The 14,762-nt window shown below is 37.0% G+C and overlaps 2 protein-coding genes across 4 annotated transcripts in view; one reads left to right on the plus strand and one right to left on the minus strand.

The window, feature by feature from the left end:
• LOC150081794 (RNA-binding protein 25) overlaps positions 1-14,762 on the minus strand; it is a 769,112-nt gene that overhangs the window by 726,806 nt on the left and 27,544 nt on the right. The window lies entirely within an intron of this gene.
• Positions 7,270-7,728, plus strand: LOC150081795 (uncharacterized). Its single transcript, XM_090380323.1, has one exon. The coding sequence runs from the start codon at positions 7,270-7,272 to the stop codon at positions 7,726-7,728; it is 459 nt and encodes a 152-aa protein (XP_090236449.1).

Consider the following 14,762-nt stretch of genomic DNA (forward strand, 5'->3'; position numbering starts at 1 on the left):
GGTTATGAAAAAAGGCTCTAAGGTTTTTTTTTTTTTTATTTTTCATTATATTTCTTAAGCTGACAAATGTTAGGTTAAGAAATAATAGGAAAATGTTTCTTTAAAGGTTAGGTTATGAAATAATAGGAAAGGTTTCCTTATATTTCCTAACCTAACCTTTAAGGTTAGGTTAATAAACAGGAAAAGAAAGAAAGATTTTTCTTTTCCTATATATATATATATACAGGGTGCCTCAAAAATATTGGTACAAACGTTTAGGGGAGGTAGGTAACATCTAAAGGAATGTGAATTGCATAGGAACCCATAACCGGAAACGTCACCGTAAGTCGGTATACGGCGCTGTTCATCAGTTCGCGAGAGGGAAAATTTCTGGTTTACTCATTCAAGCTGTAGTCGCCGCACGAAGAGCATGCATCGATATACGAACTGTGAGCTGACAGACATGCACCTAGTGTAGGGATTGGCAGAGGGCAATGGACGAGCCGCTCAACGAATTTATGGAGAACGCTTCCTAGACAGACATGTACCAGACCACCGTTTGTTTGCGTGTGTGCATCAAAATTTGTGCGATTATGGGTCATTTAGAGGTAACAGGAGTAGTGCAGGCAAACCACGTTCGACGCGAACTCCCGCCATGGAAGAAAGTGTGTTGAATGCCGTCCAGAATTATCCTACTACCAGCACACATGCCGTTGCCTCAGGAGTGTCTCATTGCAGTGTACAGCGTGTCTGGCACCACGATTCCTTACACCCCTTTCATCTCCAAAGGGTTCAGTTCCTGCTCCCCCAAGATCATCCTGCACGTGTGGCTTTTGCACAGTGGTTTCTCCAAGAAAGTGTTCAAGACTTGAATTTTCCAGCCTATGATTTGTTCATAGATGAGGCTTATTTCACTCGGGAAGGTTTATTCAATCAGCACAATGCTCATGTGTGGGCTCACAACAACCCACACGGTGTGCACCCCCATGAAGCACAACTTCACTTCGCAATAAATGTGTGGGCAGGTATGGTCGGTGACTGCTTAGTCGGCCCATACCTGTTACCATCCCGAACGAACTCCGCTAAATATCGGATCTTTCTTGAACAAGTTCTACCAGGGTTACTTGATGATGTTCCAGCAAATGTGAGATGCAACATTTGGTTTCAACATGACGGAGCACCTGCCCATTATGGAAGGTGTGTTTGTGACCATTTGAACAGGCATTTTGGGCATCAATGGATTGGCTGTGGTGGACCCGTTGCCTGGCCCCCACGCTCACCTGATTTATCGAGCCTTGATTTCTTTCTGTGGGGGGGCACTCAAATCTATCGTGTATGAATCGGCTGTGGAGACGGAAATGGATCTTGTGGCGAGACTCGTCTGCACTGCTGCTACTGTCAAAAACTCCAGGTGTGTTCAACAGTGTCCGCCATTCCATGCTGCGTCGGTGTCATGCATGCATCGCGTCTCACGGTGGAACCTTCGAGCATCTGTTGTAACATCATGAAATGCACCCATCTCATACTCCATTGTTAATATTATGTCAAATAAATGTTTGCCACTAATTACTGTCTTGTGTCATTTCTGCTTCTTGTGCCTCTGCTACTACTTTCCCATGACGTTTCCAGTTATGGGTTCCTATGCGATTCACATTCCTTTAGATGTTACCTACCTCCCCTAAACTTTTGTACCGATATTTTTGAAACACCCTGTATATATATATATATATATCAAACTGTCAATGAATCACTTAACGCTATGATCATCTGTCATGCCTATGTGTCAATCAAAATTATTGTTCTCGACTTCTACTGCCAATACTGAAACACACCGTCTGTTTACCAAGAATGCAGGGAGAAACTGCAGTAGCAGCAAACCAGTTTGTCCGGTAAGATCCCCATAGTTCTTGTGTTGGCTTTCTTTACCTTTGCACAAGATAATATTTCAATGCAGTAATAAAATCAAAGCAATGAAGACTGAAGCTGAATACCCAGTATTAATATCTAATATGATATCTTTGTAAATTGTAAGAGTTGAATGTGTTAAATTGTCAAAGCTGAATCTGCTATGCATTTAAAAATCTAAGACAAAGCTGGGGCAGGCAGTTCAAAACATACTGGCTTATCAGCTGGTGAGTGGTCCTAATAGAAGATAGGCTGAAATAGGAATAATGAAATTCTTCTAACTGAATATCTCATACTTTTATATGCATAATGGATTTGACTTTTAAAGCAATACTATACAATTTAAAAAGGTGTTAGAAACTTAGGCAGAACTAAGGCAGGCTTGGCACACCCAGAGTACTAAGCTGGATATCATCATTCTTCTCTTTCTTGGTGATTCCTTCTATTTCTGACTCTGAATCTCTCTCTCACAGGAGTAACTCAGAAATTTTTTTTTTCGGCTGATGCAGCAAAAGCCTCAGGCTTCCTTGCACCATGTGGCTAATTATAATAATAACTGTGGATAATGGTATTTTTGTTTCTAAGACATGTACTTAATTGTGAGTAATTGGCCTTCAAGTGGGAGAGAGAAATGTTCTCCAAAATTGAAAATGAAATGTGGTAATGCATACAACTTTTATCCTTTAAGCTATTGTGATTCACTGCAAACTACGAAGAGGAACTTGTAAGGCTTGGGACAAGGGGGGGGGGGAGGGAGAGAGAGAGAGAGAGAGAGAGAGAGAGAGAGAGAGAGAGAGCACTTCATAAGTACTTTTCCAAACTAGAAGACAGATTTATTAAATAAGAAACGCTTTCCTTGTCAATGTCCAAATGCTGCAAAACCAAATAACATCTGAACTTTACAAAAAGAACAGCTCTTGGAGCATGTCAATGTCAGTCAGGTGACTTCCTGAGAACAGTGTTTCAACATAAGACTAACATTATTTTGATTGAGCATTTATTATTATTATTATTTTTTTTTTTTTTTTTTATGAAAACCCCCAAGACAAGAGGCATTAGAACCTATAGTACTTAGTACCGTGCTTGGGTTGGAGGTTGAGAAGATATCTGTTGACATTAAACTTGAACTTCGGTAGACTGTAATTTTCAGGAAATACGTATGAAGCAAGGTTGTTCCAGAAAATGGCAGTTGAATGAATAAACAAGAAAGATGAAAAGTTGGTTCTGTGAGTTAAGTTGGATGGTAAATGGATGTTGGCAGCACGTGTTCGGATTGTTTTGAAAGAGAGAGTGGGAATTACAGAAGGCAATTCAGAAGAACAGTGACCATGGAAGTAACTGTAGAAAAGGCATGCAGCAGAAACAGTATAGCCAGTCCTCCTATAGTACGATAGTTGTGTTCCTAGAAACCCTCGTGCAATATAAACAACAGGCCCTATGGGAAAATTAGGGTTAGGTGCCGACCACCGAAGATTGAACACACATTTGTAACCAAAACATTACCAAACACAATAAATAATCGTAATAAAATACATATTTTATTATACATATTATAAAATACGTATTTTATTACGACTATTACGTAATAAAATATTGCCAATGCTTTTGCTTCTATCGTAAGCAAACGTTTTTTTTGTTTGATTTTCTATCCAAACAGATGACAGCCGTTCCATCTCTTCCAATCCTTTGTGTCTTAATCTAATGGATTTTAATTACACTTTGAGTTGTTCCTGCTATGAAAGTTGTTTTTATTTTCTCTGCATTCTTTCTAATTCTCAGCGTTGCCTCATTTAGGTCTGTAGCACGTGCAATATCACAATATCACATGGTCTTTCATTTCGCTCAAAGCGTTTCACAATTTCATATTTTGGCCATAAGCCTTACCGGGGGAAACCCCGGTGGGCCGGAGGCCGGTGTGATTTTGGCCATAAACCATAGTATGAGGCCACTATAAATTTTCCCGGGTAAGAATTTTTGACCCAGTCTGCCTCTGTTTATCAATATTGCTTTTCTTTTTCTCTCTGAATCTGCAGTGTCTTCACCAGAATGCTTCCTTTCCACACCTTTTAAGTATTTTACTCATTTTTAGGGAATAAAGCACAATTACAAAACAAGGAGGCACACTTGATACATAAACAAAGCTGCGCCCGTGTAGCAACTGAATAAACAACACCGTAAAGGCAGAGATACACTTTTAACACTTCACATTTTACTAAAGCACATTTCTAGGGGTTACTACCATAAAACAATAAAAACAAGTTCCAGTTGCGTTTCTGCTAGTGGAATCTGTTATAAACTGGTAGTAAACTCGATCTAATTGCATTTGCGATTATACCGATAGCTGGAATTGTGTGGGTTTTTACGTTATTATGGTGAAATGTGTTTCCCCTTCACTGATATAAAAAACAAATACATTTTCAGAATCTTCTCTTCATTCCTATCGTGTTGAGTTCAGTTGGGGTGATTCTGCGTTCGACTGCCATTTCTTGTAAACACAAAGGTGAATCGTGCATAAGCGAATTCAGTTTGTGTTATATAAGATACCATTCCCCTATTTATAAATCGTGTATGATCGAATTCGTGTAGTGTAAACACGTGTTATACGAGGACTGACTGTACATCTATCAGACAGTGAGAGGAGTCATTAATTAACCTAATCTGCCCCTCTTCTGAATGGAAGCCTGAGAGAGGTTTTGGGGGCACCGCCCCCAGACGTGGGAACAATATTTCGTGGTACGGCGAATATGCGATTTGTACTGAGTGAACAGCTGTTTGGAAGAAAAGTAATGCCAAGAGCGAAAGAGAAAACCAAGTTTTTTAGATGCAGAGGAAGCAAAATTTGTAATGTGCTTGTGCCAAGAGAGATTAGAAGTCAGGGTAATCCCAAAAGAGATATATCATTTTGCCTAGAAATCAGAGTGTCAGCAAAGATAAACACAAGAACAGAAGAATCCTTTTTTGAGAGATATAAGACAAGACAGTTTTAGAAGGATTGAAGTCAACTAAGTTGTCTTTGCCCCACTGGAGAATTACCTGGAGATCGGCATTTAAGGAATTGGTAACGGATATTCAAGAAGTTGAAGCTGATTGAGCAGATCAAGATTTCTCAAAATGGAAAGTGGAATGCAATGCGCTGTCATCGGAAAAACTATGGATAGGATTTTCCAGTCAATACAGAAGGTCATTAACATACAACAGGAAAAGAGTGGGGGAAAGAACTCAACTTTGGGGACACCAGCATTAGTGGAGAAGTTAGAAGACAGAGAGCCATCTACCATCAGTGAGTGATCAGAGAGAAAACTGGATAACCAATTACAAAACACAGTAGGCAAACCATCTTGTTTAGGAGACCTTTATGCCAAACACAATCGAAAGCCTTTGAGATGTCAAGAACAACTGCTTGTGTTTCACTGAACTTTTCCATTGAATTTGTCCATAAATGTGTAACGTAAGCCAGAATATCACCAGTGGATTGACAGTGATGGAATCCATACTGGCGATCGTTGATCCGATGGAAGGTTTCTAAGTAGTTTAAGAGTAGGCGGTTAATTGATTTCTCCATTACTTTAGAAAGAGTAGAAGTAATTGCAATGGGACGATAATTAGATGGGAGGGATTTGTCACCCTTTTTAGGAACTGGCTGGATATGTGCAAATTTCCAAGCAGAAGGTAAAACACCTTTGGAATAAGAAATGAAAAAATATGGCAAAGAACAGGAGAACAAGTTCAGAAGCATAAGTTTTGAGAACAAGGGGAGAAATACCATCAGGACCTGGAGCTTTCTTAGCATCAAGATTCGTCAAAATCCTTTAAAATTTAAACTATTTCCGCGGCACAAGTTTCGGAACTGCTGTTTTATGAAATAAACATTTAATTCCATAATTATTTTCATTATCTTTTACATTGTATACAGTTAAAAAGTTATTTAAAAGGTATTTTTAAAATTCTTTATGGACATTCCAGAAGGTCAAGGACCAATTATAATTTTTCCTATTGATTATTATATTCGATTAACGTGTTTCCGTTTGCGCAATGCACTCGCGGGACAAATTAATCGCGTTAATCGAGGCCAGCCTGTATATATGTATATATATATATGTATAGGAAAATATTCAAGATGCTACTTTTCTGCTATCTCTCACTTTTTTTTGTCTACAACTAAGTTTAGTCTTAACGCTGCTTTGTAAGTTATAGATTTCTCTCCTATTCTGGTCGATATGCCTCATCTGTTTAATTACCAACTTCCCTGTCACTCAGTTATGTTTACATTGACCTATTTACACCTTCTCCCCAAATACTCAGGGATACTTTAGTGTTATAAATATGCTGGGAACTCATTTGCTAACTTCTCTGGTCACCGATACAGCCTTGTTGACATTTGTTTCCCTCAGCCCATTTCACCGACACCTGACCAACACCACAGTAAGTTGTCCTATTTTGATTATATCCTTTCGTCTTCACATTACATTTCCTTTGTTTAAATTTACTTAGGGCTGCTTGCTATTTTATTCTATTTAACTTTTTTTGGAATTAACTTTAACTTGATTTTTGCTTTTAATTTTAATCTGATTTGCTTAAATTCACTTATAGCTGCTTGCTCTTATATTCTATTTAACATTTACTGGAATTAACTTTGTCTTGATTTTTGCTTTTTACTTTTAATTTTAATCAGATCTGTTTAAATTCACTTATGGCTGCTTGCTATTTTATTCAATTTACATTTATTGCAATTAACTTTATCTTGTTTTTTACTTTTAATTTAATCAGATTTGATTTGTTTTCTATTTCTTTTTACTGTTCATTTTGGTTTCTCTCTCTCGGATCGGCTATGATATATAAATGAGCTCGATTTTCCCATTTGCTATGTATATTTCATATCAGAAACAGAGGCTTTGCTATTACTTACTTCCTTTGGTTTTGGCTGCTGACACTTGAAGTTAAAGAATCTTACGTAAGGCATTAAGTACTATTTATAGTATTTGATTTTATTTTGTTTAATCTGCTTTTATTTTTCAGGCACTTCATTTTTCCATCGTAACTACACCTGACAGGTCAGCATTACCCACTCATACTCTAATCTATTTATATACATTCCATTATGGTTGCTGGGCATTTCTGCTATTACTAGCAGTTCCCAGAATCCATAAACCATCCCAATATATTAATTTATCATAACTTTTTTCAGCCGTTACTTTTCACTACTACTAATTATTATTTTTACAATATATACATATATATATATATTTTTTTTTTTTTTGACAACGACCCCACTCTGAGCAGCAGAACTTCACTATCTGCCAACGATGTTTGCACCACCTCAAGTTGTGCTTGACCGGTGCTGTTATGTTCAGTGAATTCCTCTACTGTCAAATTCATGGTACAGCTATGGGTGCACCCGTCAGCTCAGTCATAGCAAACATTGCTATGGAAGAGCTGGAGGGTCGAGCGTTTGTGGAGTTTCCAGATCCTATAGTCTTTTGGTGTCGCTATGTCAACGATGTGTTCATCATCGTTGCCCGCAGGTCAGGGGACCGACTTTTGCGACACCTCTACTCTCTGTCACCCTTTATTCAATCCACCATTCAACTGGAGTCTGCCAATACCCTCCCCTTTTTAGATACTCTTGTTCGGCACAAGGGCACACATTTAAAAACTTTGGTCCACAGCAAACCAATGTGTGCTGGCCAATTCACCAACCACCAGTCAGCACGCACTCATAGCCAGCTTCTCAGTACTGTGCGAGCCCTACTAACCTGCGCCTGGACTTATTCCAGTTCAATGGATGAAAGATGCGATGAGATTGTTAAAATAAAAGCAGATCTGGCTATCTTGCCAGTGCCCTAAATAAGTGTGACCTACAGGCCTGAGGGCCCCCATTATGATGACACCACCTCCACCACCTTTATCCCCTACTACCCGAGTGTGTCACAACAGCTCTCTAAAATCTTACAGGCCCACGGGATAAAGTGCTTGCAGCTACCAGGCAGGATGTTCAGTGTACCACACATCCTGCTGTGACTGCACTGGCAGCTATGTTGGGGAATCTGGCAGGAGACTCCAAGATCGAATCTCTGAACATGAGAAAGCAATCCGTTCCACAGATTCAGAACACAGAGCAATCGCAGAGCACTTCTGGTCTTTCCAGCACACCCTTGATCCACGGCGCAATGTTGAAATTATCAGCCAATCCCGACACTACAGTCATCACATCTGGTTGGAATTGCTACACATTTCCTGTTGTTGAGATACCTTTAACCGAAATAAAGGAGGACACATCCACCCCCATCATGGAAGCACTTATCCTCCAGAATGATAAGCGTTGGCACAAGCTTCATACTCAAGCACTACGTTTACAACCACAAACCTCCATTTCCAACAACTGATTGTTACCTGCACTCATGTCACGCGTTTCACCTCGCATGACCACCATGGCTGAGCACCTGGTATTATTTAGCTTTATAATAACACTCATTCCCAAACTGAAGAAAGGCTACGCAAGTCCGAAAGCTTTAGGTAGATGCATCTATTTTTGTTTTCTTAAATTGCCTTTACTAATATTAAAGGATTTTTGCTTAAACCTTGTTTTTAATCTGTTACTCTGGTACAACTGAAATATCTTATATTTTATTTTATTATTTTATTTTTTTCAGACTTACCTGAAAGAAAGCCTTATTTTTAATTCATACCTAAAATGCAATCATGAAGTGGCATTTCAGTTAGCTAATTCTAATACAAATGAAGGTGGATATATGCCAAAGATTTTGAAAGGAGGTACATAAACTTTTAGTGTGGGAAACACTGATCTAGACTATAATAAATATAACAAAATAATGCTACACATAACCTTCATATATAAAGTTCTGTTCCAATTTTCAATTATGAAGAGTTTGTCTGTGCTGGAACCTTTTACTGGTCTCGAAAGAACTCAAATTTCAGAGGCTGAGGCTTCTATACCTTAATGTCAAGGACAATGAATAAATATTAAATTCTTACACTATGCACTATTATTCTCAGTTTTTTTCATGATATATGAAGATCAGCAATCTTTACATTAACAAAACTCCCATTCATTCTTTCAACATCCATTTTCAAAGTATGTTGAAATATGCTGCAATAATAAATACAGCAACAATTTTACACAGCATCTATAGCAGTAGCTATTTACTGCTAGACTCACTAGCAGGAAAATATGGAATATGTGAAAAATCATGAAATGAAAAGGATGAAAAAAGGTTGATAAATCATAAAACGAAAAGGATGAAATCAGAATCATTCAACCAATGACAGATTCCTGAATGTAATGTTATAATGTGAAGATTAAGTACCAGTTGCTTGAGTTTCTGAAATGCTGGCTGCCAAATAAATGAGCTTCAATGTATTCCAATTACATCAGGAATGGAATTAATAAATAACGCATACTTAAGAAAATAATAATAATAAACTTGGATTCCGAGCAAAGCATTTGACTCGATCCTGCATGAGAGATGTTAGACAGTAAAATCACAAGGAAAATATTTAAGTGAATCACAGGGTAGAAATCAGAGGGTTATTCGTTTAATGGTTACTCTGTAGATTGGGCTAACATAAGAAGTGGGCCCAACAAGGATTAGTACTGGGACCACTATTGTTATTGATTTTCTTAAACAATATCAACAAAGAGATACAAGTTGTGATGTCGAAATCTGCAGAAGATCTCAAGATTGATACAGTTAGTGATCAGTGCCAAGCAGTGCTTCTTCTTCTGAATGACTTAGAAAAACTTCAGGGATTGTCAGAAAAGTGGTAACTATGTTTTTATGCAACAAAATGCAAGGGCTTCCACTTGGGGAACTGCAAACCCCAAAAATAACTTATATATATTGGGATTGAATTAAAAAAAAAAGGAAAAAAAAAAAGGGAATTGGGAGTTGTGATACAAAGTTCTCCAAGCAGTGTAGACAGGTGACAAGAAAAGCCCTTAGTATCCCCATTGATGATTTATCAAACTAGAGATAAGGAGGTCACTGATATAAGGCAATTGTAAAACCATTAGAGTACTGTGTTCAATATAAACACCATACCTAAAATCAGACATCATGCTCCTTGAAAGGGTCCAAAGGTGGGGCAATGCTCCTGGCGAGATTAGCTACAGGAAACCCACATGAAGGAAGACTTCAAATACATAGCTTGGTAACTAGGCACCTTTGAGGACTAATTGAGATGTATAAGGTTTTGACAGGAAAAAGTAAAGTGAATGAGAGTGAAACTTTGACTGTTATGATTCCAGAACTTGCAATAAATTCAAATTATGGACAAGAGGTTCACACTGGATTGCAAGAAGTTTTCTTTTAGCTAACTCAATGGGCAAATTCAATGGAAAAGTTTGATAAAATTCAAGCAGTTGCTCTCGACATTTCAAAGGCTTTTGATCATGTTTGGCATAAAGGTCTACAAAATAAGCTTCTGCCTTATGGTTTGCCAACTGTTTTTTTTGTGACTGGGTATCCAGTTTTATCTCTGACGCCGTTCACTGCGGGTGATAGTAGATGACCCTGTTTTCTAAATGGAAATCCTATCCAATTTTGCTGATGGAAGGTGGAATGCTGTGTGCTATCATCAGCACACAGCATTCCATCTTCTCTAACACAGAATACTGTTCCCACATCTGGGGCAGTGTCCCCTAAACCTCTCCCAGGCTTCTAGATTCCATTCAAAAGAGGAGCTATGTTAATTAATAACTCATCTCTAACAGTTTCTCCACTCTCTCTCTTTCATAGATGTTCTGTTTCTGTTGCATGCGTTTTCTTTAGATACTTCCATGGCACTGTTCTGAATTGGCTTTATAATTCACACACACACTCACTCTCTCTCTCTTCCCAAACAGTCAGGACATGTGCCACAACCAGTCAACATCCTTTTACTGTACAACTTCAAACTCACAGAACCAAACTTTTCTTCTTCCTCATTTATCCATGCAACATCCATTTTCTGTAACAACCTTCCTTAACACATATTTCCTGAAAATTACAATCTATAGAAATTCAAGTCTAACGTCAATGTACCTTCTTTCATCTTCTCAACCTTCAACTTATGCACAGTACTGATTACCATAGGTTCTAATACATCTTGTGTTTGGAGTTTTTCATTAAAAATAAATAAATAAAGAAGGCAATAGCCAGGCTACATCTTGAGTGCTAGTGCTGCAGAAAGGTTAAAGAGCCTCATTTTAGGAAGGATGAGGAACTATTGGAATAAGTACAGAGAGGGACAAGGTTACTGAAGGGAACAAAATGGTACTCTTACCAAGAAAGGCTTCAGCTATGCAAACTGCTGCATCTGAAAACTAGTCTTCTGCAAGATCTGATTGAGGTGTTTAAGGCTTTAAATAGACCGAGTAAGCTAAATACTGATAGTACCCTTTCTCTTGCTCAGACATAAGAAAATATAAATTTAAATTGAGGAACGATGGCTGCAGGATAAATGTGTGGAAATTTACTTTCAGCAAGTAATTGATTATTACAAACTTCCATCTGGTGTTGGGGAAGTGGACAGTCTGAATAAATTTCAAGAAGTTGTTGTTGTCTTTATTTGGTTTTTAGGAGCATTAGCAACTAAGGCCATATTGCTCCGGGGACATGCGGTGGTCATTCCCTGACCTTTCCGCATCCTCCGTATTTGGTGGCTCACGGGCTCGAACACCGGCCTAATCAAGAAGCATGTGCTACGCACTGCTGCTACTGCCCACCTGGCTGCGGAGGCGGCATTTCAAGAAGTACTAAACAAATTATTAGCAGGGTTGATAGGCTGTGTGGGAAGGTTTCTTTTTTTGGCTGATGCTGTATAAGCTTGCTTTCTTTTGACATTTGCCACTACTAATACTTAAAAGAAGGTTTCATTCTAATTCATTCTCTATTAAAATGGTTATGACATAAAAATGTTCTGAGTTCTTAAAAGTTTTTATTAGCCTCAGTCATAATAGCATTTTCCCATTCAAACGAAGAAGTGAACAGTGATGGGATTCATGTTATGCTCATACAACCAACTATCACCAGTTCAGTAACATTAGGTGGCAAGAACCAATGGACAGCTGTTTTTAAAAAGAAAATACAGCCTCAGTTGCTGCAATCATTACCTGAAGCAAGAGCAAATAAAACAGTATCATTAGCTATAATAGACAGCTGAATCATGGTCCCAAAAGTTTTTAAAAGTGGACAAAGAACAGCAAGAACTTCTTACCTAGCTGCCCTTGACATAGCACAGCACAGCACTACGCTACATAGAAGAGCAAGAAAAAAAAAAAAAATCTAAAACACCTTCTGAAAGGAAGGGGTGATTTTCCAGCAAAGTTATCTCAATTTCAAAAGCAAACAAGCCTAACCTTTTTTTTGGATTAAATTAGAAGGAAACTTTTTTGATGATTTTATAACTAACATAAATTTATACAACAGACCAGGGGTGGGCAACCTCCAGCCCGCAGGCAACTACAGCCCACAAATGTGGTAATCCAGCCTGCGGTCATTTTCAAAATATATTTATTATTATATATATTTTTTTAAATTAATGGAATTTCTGACAAATTTAGAAAATACTCTGCACATTGCTATGACAAATATCGATCCCAATATTGAATCACTGATAAAAATAAACAGTATCAAATCTCTCATTAAATATTAGAAAATATTACAATTTTTGTTACTGGAATTGTATTTGTATTTTGTTACTATAATTGTATTTTTGTAATTTATCTTGAATTTGTATTTTGTTCTTCTTACTAATAAAATTAATTATATGTAGTGTATGTATAAATATTACAATAAATAACAAAACTATTTATGACAATTTTTTCATTATACACCATTTTAATAATCCTAAAAATCTAGGAAAGCTAAAAAAAATTTGGCCCACGTGTACCTCACAGATATTTTATTTGGTTTTACTTGATTTTATTTGGCCTACCATTTATAAAGATTGCCCACCCCTGCAATAGACTATTATTTATAAAATCCTAAACGCTGTAAATTGTCTTTTGTTTTAATTAATTTTTTGCTTTTCAATAGTTTGATGTGACCTCAGTTCTGTTCACCTCAAACCATCAAGCTTCTACTTTAGATTTCTTTCATTGGCTTCCAAATGATTCTCTAACATAAATCCAACAAGGTAATTTTTGTTCTTTAGAAATCCATTTTGAGAACTAGGTACAAAATATTTGTTAATCCCATCCCCGAACACCATGTGCAAGTGTAACACATTATTTCTGTTGGTTTCTTCTTTTTGCAATTCATTTAGATATTTTGGGCTGTTATTATTACTTACCTGTTAAATTTTCATTGGGAAATTGCTGAATTCAAAGTAAAAAGCAGAATGAAACCTCGATAAAATATGCATGTCAGGCAACAACTTTAATACCCACATTATAAGCAAAGCACATTATAGCCAAAAAAATTTTACTATTTTTTTTTCAGTTTTTTTTAACCTAAATACACTTTACTTAGTAAATAAATACTTTATTTACAAATGTTTTATGAGAATACATACTTGGCAACTAGGCAAAAGTGATCTCATTGAGATTTAAAAAAAAAAAAAAAACTCCTAACAGAAGAGGACTTTAAAAAGCAAATGGTGCAATTTCTTGTTTTCCAAAGACAAGAGAGCAAAAATTATTCAGAAATTATAAAACAATGTCAATTTTTTGTTACTATTTGCATGTAAAAGATATTAAGATAGAGGGATAGAGCAGGGTAGAATAAAAAAAACGTTTCAAATCTAGGAAATTAATCATACCTTATAAGCAAAAATGTAATATATATAAAAATATTAACAATGGAGTAGCATCAAGCGTAATTCAACTTGCACAATAAAAATGCAATGCACACTTGATAATTTAATTAATACTACATAGAAAAAGCTAATAAAATAGTTATTTTATGCTGTAATATATTAATTTTTTTTTAAATTATTGTAATAAATTACTTACATTAAAAAACTGAAACTGCAACATGAGTGTAAATTATTGTAATAAATTACTTACATTAAAAAACTGAAACTGCAACATGAGGAGTGAACTACAAAATTACTTGTGATTTGACCCAATGTAGAACTCAACATCAGACTCATGTGGATGAACCTCCAAAAAAGAAGGCTGACATAATAACCATAGCAGTGAAATTACACTGCTTATAAATTACAATAAAAATGACAAATGCAGTAAAATTTAATCAATCCACTACACATGAATATTCTCTATATCTGACCATACAGAGGGTTGTTACATTAGCATATACTAGTAAATGAATCTCACCAGTTCACTTGACTGTTCAACTTGCAAGAACTGAAGAGGATCACTTGAGGTCAGGAACATTTTATATGGGTACCAATGTAACCTTGCTACACTATAGACAATTAAACATGAAAGATTTGTTTCAACAGAAATAGGACTGCTATTAAGCAAGCACATTTTACTTATACAGGGTGATTCACTACCAGTGCGACAAACTTGCAGGAGGTGTAGGGGGCACAAAGATGAATCGGAATCACATAGCATTGCAGGGTCCGAAATGCCTTCGTCATGCGGTAGAGGACGTTGAAAGGGAGGTCGCGTGAACAGCGATCCCGCTGGAAGTCAGCATTTCCGAACCGGTTCCCGGGCAGTAGGATGGACGAGTATTCGAACGTTGAACTGGTCGACATGCACGTCGCGTATGGAGCCGCAGACTGTAACGGGCGCACCGCTCTGCGCTTGTACTAGGAACGTTTCCCGCACAGGCGTGCTCCTCATCATACGTGCTCCTCATCATTTTCAAAATATATTTATTATTATATATATTTTTTTAAATTAATGGAATTTCTGACAAATTTAGAAAATACTCTGCACATTGCTATGACAAATATCGATCCCAATA

Source organism: Mastigoproctus giganteus, chromosome 8 (assembly GCF_048544385.1).
Source record: "Mastigoproctus giganteus isolate SK-2022 chromosome 8, ASM4854438v1, whole genome shotgun sequence".
Lineage (NCBI taxonomy): Eukaryota > Metazoa > Arthropoda > Arachnida > Uropygi > Thelyphonidae > Mastigoproctus > Mastigoproctus giganteus.